The sequence below is a fragment of the Zosterops lateralis genome (genome assembly GCF_965231275.1).
Source record: "Zosterops lateralis genome assembly, chromosome: 4".
NCBI lineage: Eukaryota > Metazoa > Chordata > Aves > Passeriformes > Zosteropidae > Zosterops > Zosterops lateralis.
In genome coordinates, this window is record NC_139765.1 from 64,576,273 (window position 1) to 64,593,357 (window position 17,085).

A 17,085-nucleotide genomic window follows, 5' to 3' on the forward strand; every position below is an offset into this window, starting at 1 on the left:
ACCAGACTAAGCCATGCCAGGCAGTAGTTTCTTCCCAAGTGAGATAACTGCTTGGCTTCAAACCCCTGAAAGAGGGACTTTATGCTTGGAAGTGCTGACACAAATTTAAAAGTTGCAAGTTACCTTCTTATTTACTTCTTTCCTAACTGAGAAGCCATGCTGTTGAGTGGATTATACTCAGACATTCACCTGAGATAGCAAGAGGATATTCTTCATTCCAATGCAGCAGCATCCAGTCAGGAACTGCCCTGCTGTCCCTTCCCCTTAGATTCCAAGTGTGTCACTAGTATTGATACAGAGCCTTGCATCGAGAGGTTCACATTGTGGGGCTGCTGCTCTGAAGTGCTCACAAAAAAGCCTAGAATTTATTGTCTCCCTACAGTTTCAGAACAAGACTGGTAGCTGAAAAACGTGAGGACTAGTTGAAATAACTACATTTGTCCCAGTGCTTAAGTCTCTCTTGAACCTCAAACTGATTTAGACCTTCTGACTCAAAGGGTGGGGTGAAATACAGTGTCACTGACATTGAAACAGCATTTTATCTTCCTGATGTAGTGCAGTTTATAACCTGTCCTTTCTCTTTAAAACCACATCCCAAGTTATAGACCGTTTATATAATTTTATGCATCATTTTCTAGGAGAGTGGTTTATATCCATTGTTGACACATAGAAACAAATGAAACAATCAGATCTGATTCTCCACAGCATAGTTTTTGAAATAAAAAGAAAGAAGGAAAAAAGTAATGTAAAATAACATTACCACTTGCAAACACCTTGAAGTTTGCGTCGAGTGGCGTAATCTCACTACAGCAAATTATCAGAGATCCTAAGGTGCAGAGGAGCAAGTTTTGCACTTTTAATAAGTGAGATTTGGAAAGTCAGTCACCCTAGGTGCTTTTGCATAAGATGATCTCCTTCTGGATGCACAGAAAACCAGACTGCGCTTCCCATCACACTACCTCCAGCTCCAGCCGAGCTCTGCGTTAGCACCTGCCTCCAGCCTTCATCGTTTCCTTCACAGTTACTCTCTTCACAAAGAGTCCAACAACATGGAGCCCTCGTATCAGTCTTCTTTTCAAACAGCCTCTCTTTAACTTCTGGGCCCAGATTTTCTTCTCCTTTTGCTGCGTTTTGCAGCAAAAATAAGTATAACTAGCCCTCATTTAAGTGTGCTTTTTAGCCCAGAGACTGCTCTTTTCTACTTTGTATTCTGAAAGACTAGCTAAACACAATGATATCAAACTATATTCTTGAAGTGATGCTGTTTAGAGCAGACTCTGCATGTTTTGTGCCCTAAGCAGACAGCTCTGCTCAGTGTGTTTGTGTGGAGCTGACCAACAGTTTGTGCCAGTTTACTATTCTTTTCCTTAGATCCACCTTGTCAAGCCAGATATAAGCTTCCCCAATCAGTGTCTTTTTCATAAACTTTCCTCCATTGGAGACAAGCAGAATCTGTGAAAATAATAATAACAATAATCATCATCATCATCAATATACACAGTAACATAATACTAGCAAAACAGGAAAGATTCAGAAATGCTGAGCTCAAATATGCTACCCACAGAAAAGAAACACTGACCATCACATTTTATAGAGTCACCTTTCCCTTCACAGAAAGCCCTATGAAAATTGAATCTTCTCCTGCTTCTGTTTCCTTATCATGAGACATAGCGCTTAGAAGATGATGATCTTGAATGCTAATGAGCAATTTGTTCACCTGCTGGTTACCAAAGATGAGCATAAGGTCAAGTTTTAAGTTACAAGATAAAGCTTTCTGCAAGTAGCAGCTCTTGTTAAGTCAGTGGAAGCCTGATGCAGAAAGGGTGTATAAGGCTTTCTGTGAAATGCCATCCAACCACATGTTTTTCAGCTAAAGAGGCTTGTGCCATGCAAACAACACACTTTTCTGAAGGACTTGTCTCATTCTGTGGATCTATAGGTTCATTATACATGTTTTTAAGAAAACGCATTTGATAATATATATAACTCATGGCATGAGTTACAGTTACACATTTGGAAAGATTTTAGCATTTCTTTATTTAGTTAATCCAGTTACTTAATTCTTAAATAACTGGATTAACAAGCACAGTGTGGAGTGTTTTTGTTTGATTGTTTGTTTGGGTGTTTTTTTGTGTTTTTTTTTTTTTTTTTTTTTTTTTTTTTTAACTGTTTGTGGTTTTTTGGGTTTTTTTAACTAAGTTTTTCAAGAAGAGAAAGAAATAATGAAGATTTGCATTTCCATGACAGGATTAGCAGCAAGTTGGTAATATTCACAGTTACTGGGTAGACCTCAACAAGCAACAAACAAGGGAAGTAATTGATAATGGGTGGAGGTTGTCACTCTCCATGTGAACCAGCAGGAAAGAAAAAAGGGCATTTTGTTGTTTGGTTTCAAAGATCTATGCTAGAAGAAAAATAACAGAAAGCAAGGGTTTTGTACTCTGCTGAAACCACATGTTAGTAGAAATGTAACTGATCTGTAGAACCAGTATTTCCTGTAATCAAGAACTTCACCATTTTTGAACACTTTCCATTCAGATTTGGAAAGCAACGTAAAAAAATTTAAATTTCACATTACAAATAAAATAGAAAATAAAATTCAAAAGGGAAGAAATTTGCAAATGTTTTCTTGATAGACTTCCTTCTTCCTTATCCAGTTTTGATATCAATTGGCAACATGGACAGCTTAGGTACCTAATGGCTACTAGTCAACAGCTTTGAGAAGGGAAAACTCTTAGGTGCTGAACTAATAGGAAACTCCATTAATCAGAAAATGCGTCCTTGAGGAAAATAGGCAGCCTGCCTCCACTGCTGATGCCTTTTCTATGTTTTTAGTTTCGGTGCTTGATGAAGAATGGACTGCCCAGAAACTGGAAAGCCAAACCAGAACATCTGTGAAATTTATTCTTCTGTTATTTTTCTGATTAGCCTTGCATAGGACATTATGTATTTCTAATTGCAGTGAGCCAGAAGCCAGAAGCTTAGAGCTTTCCAGAAGGTGAGTTGCCAAGGAAGAGAGAAATCAGAGAAGCAAGGAAAAAACTGCCAAGGGCTAAGGAAAGTGCCTGTCTGAAAACTGTAAAATGTTTTCCACAGAATGTTTTCATTCTGAGACAATCAACAATTTTGGGACAGAAAAAAATTTATCCAATTTTTCATTAGTTCTGTTCTTGATCCTTCTCCCTACTCCTCCCAGATGAAACCCTAGGATCTTTCTTTTCTAGCTTCTCTGTCTCTCCTCCTTGTTTCCTCTGTGTTCAAGGTCTTAAATTCCAGTCTTGTTATCCTGGATCAGCTAGTCTTAGTTTCTAAGCCCCAGGGGGTTTGTTTCTTATTTATCCCAATATTCTGTACCAGACAATTCGAGCTTTTCTTAATTTTGTAGGTTTTTTCCTTTTTTTTTTTTTTTTTTTTTTTTTTTTTTTCTCCTCAACCACCCATGGTCCCCTTTTTATGGCTAATATTCACAGCTCTTGATGCTGATTTAAGACTACAGTCCCTTGTCTTAATTTCTGCCTCGTGTTGGTTCTCATAGCTCTTTACATTGTATCTTTATTATTATCATGTTGATAATATGATTTGATTTTCATTTAATCTTACTCCCTCTATCTCATCTTATTTTCTCCTATCATCTTCCAGTTCAGTTTTTCTTCTATAAATTCTGGGTTTGTTTCATTTCCCGCTCCCTTAAATCTCTTTGGACTGTGTCCATCTCTTTGGCCCCAAGCGTTCATCACTCAAATTCAACACTCAAATCATCCAGGTTCAGGCTTTGCCGTAGGAACAAATCTACTGTTGAGCTTGAAGAGCACATGAAAACAGATTCACTGAGACAGATTAAAGCTCACTCCAGACAAATATTTGCTTCCAAAAGTGCAGAGGGCACTGTGTAAGGCAGAATATAAGAACAAAGCAATGAAGTAGTTCACTCTCTCAAAATACCTACTAAGGTCTGTGGACCATTGACTTCCTGACTCACAGGCAGTAAGTTTGTTTTTAACAAAATTTGATGTCTTTCATCTGTAAATTTCTCCTATCGTTTTCTCCAGTTACTTTTTCTGTGAAAATATTTAGCACCCACAATATATGAAGGCAATACATTTTACAGTTCAAACTCCAATTTTCATGAAGCAGAAACACTTTTTCTTGGTTTTAAACTTGTTCCTTGATAGTTTTACAGCATTCATTGTCTTAGCTCTGGTATGCAGTATCAGTACATATCATAGAATCATAGATTCATAGAATGTGCTGACTTTAAAGACATCAACCAGGATCACTGAGTCAGACTTCTGGCCCTGTGCAGGGCACCCGAAGAATCACACCATGTGCCTGAGAGGTTTGTCCAAATGTTTCTTGAACTCTATCAAGCTTGATGCCATGACCACTTCCCGGGGTAACCTGTTCCAGTGCCCAAACACCCTCTGGGTGAAAAACTTCCTCCTGATGTACAAACTAAACCTCCCTGAGTCTTCTTCAGGTCCTTCACTTGAGTCCTGTCACTGGTGACAAATACGAACAGATCAGTGCCTGCCTTTCCACTTCAATCCAGGACCATATTGAAGAACACAATGAGGTCTCCCCTCAGTCTCCTCTTGTCATTATATCACAGAGTTCCAGAGGAAATGTTGTCAAGTCTCAGGCTAACTGTTCTTATAGATATGTCACTTGCTATCTCCCTCCTTAAAACCTGATGGATTATTTTCCCGTTGGACTCTGTGAATTCTTCTTTACTGGTCTATTCTTTGGTTTCCTTTTCAAACCACCACTAGAAGCAAATTTTTCATGGGAGCTCTAAAACTTTGGCAAGACTTTATTGATCACTTTGACTTTCCCCAGAAAATGTCAATTCTTAAATAGCCTCTTATTTAGTTTGTTGAAACGATAAGATGTTAGCACACCTTAACACAGGAAAAGCAGTATCTGTTTTTTGGGGGGGGTCTTGTTCTGCAAGTGACATTTTGACTGTAATGTTAATGATACAAGCAATAAGCATAATGTAGGCACTTAGATAATCTAGACTAATTTGAGTCACCATAATGAAGCTGTTTTATTCAGGTTGGTCTGACAGATTTAAAGGTTCATTAACTGGATGCTGATATGCCCAACAATGCCTTCCACTGACTTTTAAGGTTGGCATGCAGTTACCCCTTGAATTGCTTAATCCTCTCTGGAGGAAGCCTGAATATATGGCTTATACTTGTTATCTCCTAATGTGAAAATAAATGAAGATAGACAAATGGAATCCAACCTGTCTAAAAAAAAAAAGCAAGTACAGCCATATGACCAAATCTGTTTAAGCAACAAGACACAGGAGAGGGACTATTCCTGAACCAGTTCTAGGTATCATTTAATGTGTCACAGACCAACAAAAAGTCAACTCCATTACAAATGTGGCAGAGAGTATCTGGCTTGGCATATCAGTAATTCTCAGCATCTGAAGATTTTGACTGTTGTGTCAAATTTTAGGTACCAGAACTTTTAAAGAAGTTGGAGAAGTGGAGAGAATGATGAAATGATTAGGCATTTAGGCAAAAAGACATATCAAAGAAATTTGGTTGACTTAGCCTAGAAAAGTAGAGAGGAGAGATAACAGCCTTTCAATGTAAACCTTTTTTTTTATTATTTTAACTAAAAAGAAGGGAAATCAGTTTCCCTCTGTACTTTGTGAGGATACTTAAGGATAAGTGAGCTTAATTTAAAAATATGACATATTTAATTTTGATACTGCACTAAACTTTCTAAATGCATAGAAAATTATTCTTGGAAGGCATGTGCAACTCCCTTCTCTGGGGGATTTTAAGAACAGATCAAGCCTAAAATTTTCAGGCCTGATCTATAAATACCCTTCCTTAGTGTGGTGTGATGGAGTAATCCATCTTTTAATGGCTCCTGGTACTTCCATTATTATATAACTCTGTTATTTTGTAGTTTTCTCTTTTCGTGAATAACTGGGGTAGAAGATTGAGCTCAAATGCCCATAGCACAGCACGGACAACATTCAAAACCAGGATTTAATAAAATGCAGAATTACCTGAAGAGAATGCCCAGCAGGACTCAAGCTAAATCTAAATGTTTCATTGAACGAAGGCTCTCGGTCATGCCTGCATACCCTGGTTTTCTTCTTAATTACTCTCTTTTGGGTAGAGATATTGACAACATACAGCTTCACATACAGGTCTGGGGAAGAATAGTTCAATGAGTTAAATACAGAAGCTTTTAAATAATCACTGTTAATGATTTCAACAGAGGAATTTTAAAGAAAAAATGATATTTTAAAAAGTCATATTCTGTTCTCAGTCACATGTTGTAGCAATGGACCCATTCCACCAAATCCAAAGAAATTACTTTGCGTTTATAATACTTTCATTAAAGTAAAAAATACCTTGATATCTTTATCTATGTATGAAAATATCATTATGAACATGAGATTTTTGTTTTTAAAAAGCTTTTTCACAAAAATACAATCCTCTACTAGTTATCCCTGTTCTTTGATGATGTAGGAATTTATAATTTTTATTAAAGTTAAAAATTGATCAGTTTTTAAAAATAAAAAGTAAATTAAAAAGAGAATTAATTTCTGAGAGGTAATTTGCTTGTGCAAAATGTTTTTACTTTCATTATAGTTGCTCATATAAGAAAAAAAGCACTTAAAAAGAATCCTGTAGAATATGTCATCCCGGCTAAGAAGTAATTTTCTTTTCCATTTTAGTGATGATACTAAATGACTTAACATACAACCTATTCAATGTTTTCAAAGTATCATGAAGCTGTTTTCTTAGTGATACCTGGAAGATGATCTGGAGATTTAAATTTGTATGTGATATTTCTGCACTGAAGGATTTCTACTATCAGTTGTTCTCCATCTGTCTTCATTTCCTTCTTTAATGCAATCTTGATTTCACCCATAACTTGTGTTTTACCTGGAAAAGCAGAAAAAGCAACCCTCATTAATGTAAAAAGAAACCAAATGTGTATTTATGACTTGGAGAGAAGTAAAATTTTATGGGGTTTTTGTTTGTTTGATTGATTGATTTTGTTTTGGTTTGGCTTGGTTTTTTTTCTTTGCTTAATTTAGTTTTGGTTCTGTTTTTTTTTTTTTTCTTAGAGTTTTCACAGCTATACTTATTGGTCATAGTTTTAAGTCAGGAATGTAAGGATAATTTATAGCTTGGATGAGCAAACATGGTATACGTGTCATACACTTGTATAACTAGATTATATGCTTCAGAATGTATTTGCCTCAGTGGAGCTTTTTTTCCCAAGAATAGAAATTTCTCTAGGAGTCATTGCAAGTCACATAACGGTCACTGCAATTCACCTTTTCAGAAACATTTACTACAAGACTCTGAAGTTATCTCATTTTAAAAAGAAAGAAAAAAGTAAGAAAAGAAGAAAGAGAACTTTCAATAGCTTTAAAAGTAAGATATTCAAAGGCAATGAAGTAAGGCTGGTGAAGTCAGCATTTCATTTCACCTTCCTACATACATGGAGCAATATCATTCACACAGTTTAAAGGGAAGGGCTTAGAGTGACCTTTAAAAGTAAAGCTAATTTCTCTGCTTTTGTGGGTAGAAATACAGGCCCATTATTTCTACATTTTATGGATTTCTCTCTAAATCAATTCAGAGATGGAGAGAGAAGGCACAGAAGGAAATGTAGACAAAGCCATTTTGCCTTTCCTCTGCCTGTCCTCCCACAGGCCTTTACAGAAGCCAGGCAGAGTGGAGCAGGGCTATGTGTTCAAAATGTGTAGGGCGGTGGGAGCAGAGCATCCTCAGCTCAATTCTCTCCATACTAACATTATGTCATAGTGGGGATTGTGCCTCTCTATCTGTCATCCTGCTACTGAAAATATTATTTCACCTTTCTCTTCTCTTTAGACATTAGTGCAAAAGAAATCAAACCATAAAGCTGCTGGTATTCTTTATTATGTCATTTCTGGCTTTAGCTCGTTACTGGAAATTCTAGAAGTTTGTGCCAAGATGTTGCAAGGTGCAAAGCATCTCTGCAGAAAGCAAACAATTATTATACATCTGGAGAAGGTTCTCAATTAAAGAGTGTTAAGTTGTCAAGTGTCAAATAAAGATTACTTCTTGTATCACAAATATACAATCATATTTGAATAACACCCTCTAAAAATGACAGCTTCTGTTTCACAGATGTCAATTCTATTTTTTTCTATGTAAAATAGTTTGAGGATCATGTGTAGAAGTGTAATAAAAAATAATCACAGCTACAAACTGGCTCCCAACTCTCCTCACAAACTGAAGCTGGAATTTAATTTATTTACTATCCATAATAAATTTGTAATTAAGCTTCAACTGGGCCAGCATTTCTTCTATTGTTTCAAAGGTGTGAGAGGACCTGTTATGAGGCAAGTGATTCTTTCACAATATTTAATAATCGCAAAACAATTCCTATAGGATGGAATATGCAATAATAGCATCTTTTCCTGCTGCATGGTTGTGCAAAGATAATGAAGTCTTCATCTTGGGATGCCAGCAGAAAAAATCATTGGCAGCTGGGATCAAAGAAGGAATGGCCAACAATGTCCCTGTTATTCATTATATCCCTGTTGTTATAATGCCCTTTCCCTGAAAAGTGTTGAGTTTCCACTGGGCCCATCTTGATTAAACTATGGATTTTGAATGACTTGGAGATACCAGGTGAAATGACAATACCTTCTTTTCTCTGTAGATAAAATTCTGAAACCCCAGATGAAGACATGACACATCTGAAAGGTGCTGTTTAAATCTGAATTTGTGATCAGTATTGGTACTTGCACTGACTCCTAGAAACATGAAAAAAAGGCCAGCATGGACAGTTGGACAAACCTAATATTCGTTTCAGGCAATTTTTGGTTAATCACAGGCTTTTCTGGAAAATGTACTTGGCTTATTTTTTTTATTCCCTCTCTATCCTTTAAGCTCTATTTGCATTATTTGTTAGGACCTCGTCTTGATTGTTTAGTGCCTCCTTTTTTCCTTTAGGTGTGAATTAAACTTAAGATGAGATGTGGTGGTTTGGATGCCACTTGTGAGCCAGAAAAAAAGGATATATGCTTCCAGCAAATTATATTTGAATATTCCATTTCTCAGCATCTGGAAATTTTCCATGACTACTCTATATTGCCAGATAGGACAAGCAATGCTGCTTCACTATTTAAGCAATGTGAGGAAAACAACGATCTACAGCTGCAAACACATGAAGGATGTCAGCTTTCTTGCGCTTCCATACTAATTTTCATTTCTCGCATAGCATGAGTGAAGGAGTCTAAACACCAGCCTTATGAAACATTGCACTAAAATCACCATTTCAGAACCCACTAGAGTTTTGTAGACTCAAAAGGGATTCCTGTTCCTTCCATTGCTTAGCTTTTCCCCCTTTGTAATATATGCTCATTACTTCTTTCCTTTGGTGAGTGTGCAAAAATAGAGCAGATGTACCTCGTTTTGTGGAGTTGATTCTTTAAATGAAAATGAGAGATATAGTGATGAAGGGAATGATTAACAGTGAACCATCTAAGAGCTGATGAGAGTTCAGAGTGGGCTGAGCTGGATATGAATGTGTCATGTGTTTGGTGGACAGAAATAAATTTCATCAGTGTTTTTTAGAAAACCCCAAGGGTTGCATTGGTAGAAATGAAATATACAGCACGCAATTACAACCTTTTGCCCTCTTATAGAATTTTAGAAAATATAATCATAAGTGATGTGAGAATGGAACTGACTGCAGGTATTTTGGTACATTTGATGATGATAAATGCTGCAATAAACTCTGAAAAGGTGATATTGTATATCTTTTTAGGGAAGTACTAATATATTTTTTGCAAGGAAGTGAAAAAAAATTAACTTGAGTAGTAACATTTTTCTCAATAAAAATTCTTTTCAGATGAAAGAGGTGCAAAACTAGATTATCAAAGTGGCAAGGAACCATGTAATAAAGCACTAAAAGGATTACTGTCTTATTTAGCTTAGGAAACAAAGAGTGAAAAAGAGACATGCTACAACCATATGTAAGAGTAAAAACTGAAAAGGATGAGAGATATTTAAGCTGAATTAGTGTGATATTTTACCTGTTTCATATGTATCAAATGCACATTTACTAATGTATCAAAAGAGGACCACATCATGCAACCATAATTGTGTTCATCTTTGCAACATGCCAACTGTAGGCAACCAATTCTTAATATATCTATATCTAATCTATATCTATATCTATATCTATACATAGGATTAAAAACATCCTTTTTATTAACAACTGCACACCTCTTTTAAGGGGACCATATTTATTAATAATACATTAACAATTAAAAGGAAGTGGTTATTGATTAAATTGCTGTAAGAGAAGTCGTGTTTAAATTTGCTATGGTGATGGCAACACCAAAGCTGTTGTTCTAGCAGAACTGTCACACTCTGCATTGGGAAAGGTTAATTAGTTTTGCTATTAGTTTTAATTGACTGCTGTTGTAAATCACAGGATGTGTCATCTGCACTGTTGTTGTCAGTTCCAGAGATTGATAAGTATGGATTGTGCTCCCATTCCTTTTTAATCAAATGCCTGCTGTCAAACAGAATTACCCAAGACAGAAGTAAGTAGTTGCCTCCCATCATTCTGTGTTATCAAGGCTAATTCAGCAATGTATTAAATGAACAAGTAAATCTCACTGGAGAATGGCAGGAATTTTATTCAGTTCAATTGTCTAAATGTAAAGTTCTGAGATAATTTGCACTTTTATCTTAGAATAAGTTGAATTGCTTTCTGACGTTGACTATGTATTTTCACAGAGATGGATAATGTATGGGTAGGTTAAACTTGGAAATTTAAATATAAGATGCCTAAATGCTGCTACTTGATAAACATCATACTTGAGTAATTTCCTGAATGGATGCCAGATGGCCAGAAAGCAGAATCAGGAAAATACATAAACTGACATTTTGTTTCATAATTGTGTATAAATTGGTATGGGCTCTCCTGTTCCAGAAGAGTGACTGGGGGGGTGCTAGAGAAGTGTAACTAAACATAAAATATAAGGGAAAAATATTAACAAATATTTCCCAGCATTTCTTTTTTCAAATTATGTTTATAGATGAAATTATTGTTTGCAAAATAGGTAGGAAATGCTGTTCCGGAGCTTCAGAAGTCAGACACTTTATGGTGAAAGATTTTAAATCAGAGGAAGGTCCTTCATAACAACTTCCAGTGATATTGGCCTAGTGAAAAGATGTATAATCTCCTTAGGTTTTTATCTGTTTTCATACACTGAGAGATAAAATTAATATACCTCTGAGGGCTCTGTACAGTGTTTATTGATAGAATAAAGGAATTTTTTTGATGTAGTTAACCACTGTTTGTCTCATAGGTATTTAATAACTTGGACAGCTATCTCTAATGTTGTGTATGAGAAATATGTTCCAGAATCAAGCAAATCAAATACTCCCATGTAGCTGTATTTCTTAAATAAACAAAATCTTGTATTCAGCTATGTTAGGATATGTTTCTAACATTTAGAGAACTAGAACATGTAGTAGAATGTCATAAAATCTAGGTAATCCAAGATTCCAATCCAAGTCTTGATAATTTGAATTTAAAAAAGGACAAAATTACAGCTTTAAAATATGGGACATGATTAAAGACAACACAAAACCATGGGTTCTGTCACAAGACCCATGTTCCTTAGCAGCTTTCTGTGATCTTAGATTTCATGTCTCAGAGATGGAGATAATAACATCTCTTAGAGTTGTTTGGATTCAGTAACTGGGATTGGGTTTTCTGTGAAGAGAGAGACTTTGATAGTGTAAACATAGACAGGACTTTGGAGTGTGATCCAAGGAGAAAACGCAAACTCTTAGGAAAGCTGATGAGGACCTTTTCACTGTCAAGAATGTCTCCACAATAACCCATGAAGCTTGTACAGACATAATTTTCTGTCTAACACAGAGCAGTTGTACAAAGAAATATGTTTCTGCTGGATTCCTTCAACGCTATTTTAAGAGTCAGAAATTCATCCTTCAGCAGACAGCTGTGCACCAGAAAAACAAGATAACATGATCTTATTGCAATAAATAATTTTGTATTACTGCAGATAGTAGCCTATATATATATATAGCATATATATTTCAGTATTAGAGGTAAACAACTCCAAGATGAAGGTAAAGCAAAAATATTCAGTATAATTTTAAACGTACATATATCAAGAAGTTAAAATGCCAGCCAAAACCTTCCACTCTTTTTTTTAAAGCAAATCTCTCTCTCTCTCTCTCTCTTTTTTTAACCATCACACAAGTTACTTGCAGTACCAGCTGTTTGTATTCATGCCTTTCATCCTCTTTCTGGGGCATGAGCTACTGGCAAAGCTGCTGCAAAATAATAATGATTAATCTTCATAAACATTGCCTCCCAATGTTTACAGGCTCCAACATTTTCTGTCCTTATGATTTTTTTTTATTTTCTTCTTTTTGTGTTTTACATTTTGCACACATATTTCTTTATCTATGAAAATTTTCACAGTTTTCTCTTGTAGGCTGGTTCTATATTCATTTTTCTTCTTCAGTAAGAAAAATCAGACACCTTATACAGTCTTAGCTACTACTTCCTCCTGTCTCACAGTGCTTTAAATACATGTTGGGATTACTACCATGGGTCTGTCTCAAAAAATATGAGGTTGAATTTGTTTTGAAGTCTGTTGCTGCTCTCGCAACTGGATAGTCAGTTTTCTCTTCATAGTACAATCAACAGCTCAATGGAACAAATTGAAACTCGGAGGAAGGTTGTGTTTATCTATCTCTACTCTGAAGAGGAACTCCAGCTGCTAAAGGTCCCTAATGTGTTCGGAGTCTTCTCTAATCTGCCTGTGGAAAGGCTACCTGATGCTACAAAACATCAGGGTTATTATGATTTATTCTATTATTATTATTGTTTATTTATGACACAGGTAGAGAAACTGTGTGCAGGCAGCTGTTCTCCTCTGAGACAGAAAACTCAGCTCCACTCCTGATAAATGGCTCCCTCTGGGAACTGGGATGCTCTGTGGTGGGAGCAGACAGGAACCAAATGAGCTCCTCTCATTTCTCCTTCCCTCTTCTTCCCTAGCACTGTGGGCTGCTGAGGACAGGCTATAAATGATGAGATGGGCAAAGAAGGTCTTTTATTAATATCTCCCAGTATCCTTGGATGTGATGCACACACAGTCGTGTAATGGGGAGAGCAGCAGAACTCAGGAACTTGCTCGCAGCAAACACAATTTACAATTTTGTGGCACAATTTTTGAGACTCAGGCATATGAACAAGCCAACAGCTTTATGTTGTGATTCTCAGACCTAGCAGGCTCACTGCTGAGAATAATTTAAATATATTCGTGAAGAAATTTAGCCTGTATGCCCCAAATCCTTTTTTTTTAAGTAAAAAAATCTGCTGTACAAAATATATTTTGAAAACAGAGAAAGTCTTTTGCCTGTTGAGATGTGGAATATTTCCCAGAAAAACTATGAGCCCTGTTCCATTTATTGGTCATTTTGTGTGTGCCTCCCTGTCATAAGTTTTAGTCATCTTTTTGAAAGAAAAACACAAAACAAAACAAAAAATTAAACCAAAACTCAATTCTGACTATACGTTGATACCATATGTAAAAACTCTTGATCTGAAGTAATGTCATGTGTGGGAAAATAACACTGATAGTTCACAATATGCCCAAGTATGAAAAATAAAGACATGTAGCAATCCACTTTCAGCCAGCTATATTTCTGTTGTGTGACTTCCTAAAATGTTGTAGGAAAAGTGAGGCAGTGGGAAGAGTATAATGAAGAAATAATGTTAGAAGAAGTGAATCTGAGGAAAAAATTTCACTAGTATCAGAAGCTGTCCAAGCCAGTAACCTAAATGACAGTATAGGGGATCAGAGATTTCTACAGTAAGATTTCTTTTCCAATAATCCGACCAGACTTGTGCCTGAACCATAGATATATTTGCAATAAGCAGAGGGAAAATAATGAGGCCTTTAAATATCAAATTTAGGTGATCAGAGATTACTCCATACTTTGATTTTAACAATGAAGATGAACACAGAATGCCTGTGCGCATTTGACTCATAGGAACTAGAGAGAGAAAGAAAATGAAGCGAAGTCAAGATATTTACACAACTAACTCATAGCACGTCCTACTAGATTATCTCTTATTCATATCTTTCACTTCTGTGGAAGGGAATTCTTGCATTCTATACTGATAATTCTATCAACATTCTCTCTGCAATTCCTTCAAATACCAGATTTCCCCAAAATTTATCTCTGATTTAGAATTACAAACTAATGACAGGGTTAATCATAACAAAGTATTTATGTCTAATGCAAACACCCTGAATTTTGTGGGCAGTAGGGATAATACCTTTTTAAGCTTTTGTATTTTGGATGGATAAATACCTTTGGAGGTGCCTGCATTTTTTTAAGTGTTAATTGTGAGGCAAATTAATGGCTTTCATTTAGAAATCAGACTTTTAGCCAATGAAACTAGTCTAAAAGTATAAAAATTAAAATTTACAGCTCTATAGTTTTCTGTAACTTTAGAGAAAGCTAAAACTTGAGAGAAAGCTAAAATCATGGTCAAAATTATCCTTGTGACTTTAATTGAACTTCAAAGATAGGTGCAGCCTGGAACTGAAAGGGGAAGCTATGCAATCTCAGAAGGAAAAACTCTCTTCAACCACTTTTGTTCCCTTTCATCCTCACCATAAATCACTGCCCAAGTCTAAATATCTATTCATAGCCTTCACAGTTTTAGCATCTTACATAATGAGACATATCAGACGTTGCAGATTCAGCTGCATTGAAGATGGCTTGCCACAGCACATCTGAAATTTTGATGATGAAAGGCACACTTTGCCTTGTTTTTTGTATAAGAAAAAAAAGTTCATAGAAGAAAAAGAAAACTAATGTTGTACATATAGAGCAACCTGAACGCTGACTATTTAAGCTTATTCTACTGCAGTTTTACCAAGGATAAAATGTGTTGCTAAAGGGAAAAAAAAATTTGCAAACTGCTCGTAAAAGTCTGAATTTGACATACCCACAGTTCAGTAAAGTATTTGCATAAAGCTACAATATATTTGTGTAACACAGCATAAATATTTTGTTAAAATAGGACAACTGAGTTTGCACTTTTTTTTCCATGTCAGTATGAGAACACAAAATGGGTCTCACCTATAGAAAAACAGGGATGATGTTGTTAGATTTGCTTAGGTTCTCATTAAAAAATGACAGATTTTAAGCTACTTTCCCTCTCTCATGGTAAAGATATTTTTTATCTTTTTTTTAGTTTCGATATGCAAGATTTTGAAAGTTCAACAACATAATCTGAAATGACAAAATTCCTTCTGCGACAGCCTTCACTTTCTGTGTCAAAATAATGAAAAATTTTACACCTTCTCATTCTGAAAATATATATCAAGATGTGAATATCACAACAGATTTATTTATTCATTGTTTCCACTTGATTTGGAGAAATTAGACATTCTTGCTTGAAACACTTGAAATCCTAGGAAACGGATTGAAGTCCATTTGTCTTATGTTACAAAATGATGAAAGTATAATGGAAACAATATAAGCACTTTAAGGGGAGAAAAATTAGTCACATGGATGGTAGCAAGAGATAATGGAAAATTTCCTTAAAGATCTAATAAAGAGAATGGAATAATTATTAATATAATTCAGAAGTCTTATGTAGCATAATATCAGGAGAAGAAAATATAGATTACCAAGTAGGTTTTGCATTTATTGTATTTACTTTTGGGAATCCAAAGAGAGACAAATAATTTGAACAGGATATTTTTTACTTGGGATATAAGCAAACAGTTACCAACTTGATTTAAAATACACGGAGTGCTTAGAATATGTTGTAAGAACAGTGTATTTTCTAAAAGTATAGCTAAAAATGAAAGTGGCAAAACCGAAGTGCTTGCAGGTTGCATTTGCAAAAGTAGTGTTCTGTTAGGAAACCTGCTGACCACTCAGGAGTGGGCAGAATGACATAAAACAGTTTGTTTATATAATGTCTGCTGAACTTGTGGGTCAGGCAGAAGCAAAACCAGTCATATTGCATTTGAATGCAAACCCAGAAATGTGTCGCATAAAAACAACACTCAAGAACTTCCCTATTTGCTTTGGCAGACGGCTGTTTACGTAGTGATTTTTCATTCCTTGTAGTGTTTTGGACATATAGTCTAGTGAAAACAAACAAAAAAAAAAATTAAACTTCAAAGGTAGATGGATAAAATTAGATGCATGTCTTTAGAGAATTTATTTCATTAGAAAAATAAATAGAAAACCAGTTCAAAGGTAAAATTCTAACTTCAGGAGTAGATGTTACCTAAACATTTAATACAGTCATAGATTTACTAGGCAGGCTGAAGTTTTTAAAAGTGGTAATCAAACTGAAAAAAAATGCCACTATTTTCTGATTTAAAAGTGAAAATAATAGTATATTTTGATATTTTCCCTTTGTCATAAAGTTGTCCTATCACAAGGATGTACACACAGTGGAAAGGACTTGGTGTAAGAACCACATATGATATGGCTTCATTTGGAGAGTGACTCATTGAACATTTACTGCACAGACAATAAGCACTGAGCCTGCACTGTTAGTGCAGTGGAACAAGCTGTCTCATTTCACAGCTTGGCTGAGTCATTTATAGCCCACAAAAAAATTACTTAACACATGGTGGCATATGTAACTCTATAAGGCTTTCTTTGAGAAGGAGGTGGAAGATGGCATTTGTATACACAAATACATCCATACACATACCCAAGCTAACACAATATGTTAGCACTCTTTTGTGCTATAAACCTAGTAGGCACACTCTCATGATAGCTGGAGATGAAAATTTTTGGTAAGAACGTGCCTGTTCACTCCTCACATCATGATTTCCAGATTCCCCCTCAGATTTATACTGCAGCTCTGAGGCACTTTCAGTGAAATATGCTTAAAGTCTTGCTCATACCTCCCTGGAGCTACACACTGGAGAGCACAGCCGTGTGTGCTGCACAGCTTGGGTACCAGAGCAAAAGCTTCTGCACTGACTGTTCATGTGGAAGACAG

The 17,085-nt window shown here is 35.7% G+C and overlaps 1 protein-coding gene across 1 annotated transcript in view; it reads right to left on the reverse strand.

The window, feature by feature from the left end:
* Nucleotides 1-17,085, reverse strand: part of PCLO (piccolo presynaptic cytomatrix protein) — a gene marked incomplete at its 5' end in the record, with an annotated part of 328,275 nt that continues 311,190 nt past the window's right edge. The window contains 3 exons of the mRNA XM_083859465.1: nt 1-1,452; nt 6,032-6,177; nt 6,786-6,920. Coding sequence (XP_083715591.1) covers nt 1,312-1,452; nt 6,032-6,177; nt 6,786-6,920 — 422 coding nt within the window. The 3' untranslated portion in view covers nt 1-1,311. The remainder of the gene's footprint in view (nt 1,453-6,031; nt 6,178-6,785; nt 6,921-17,085) is intronic.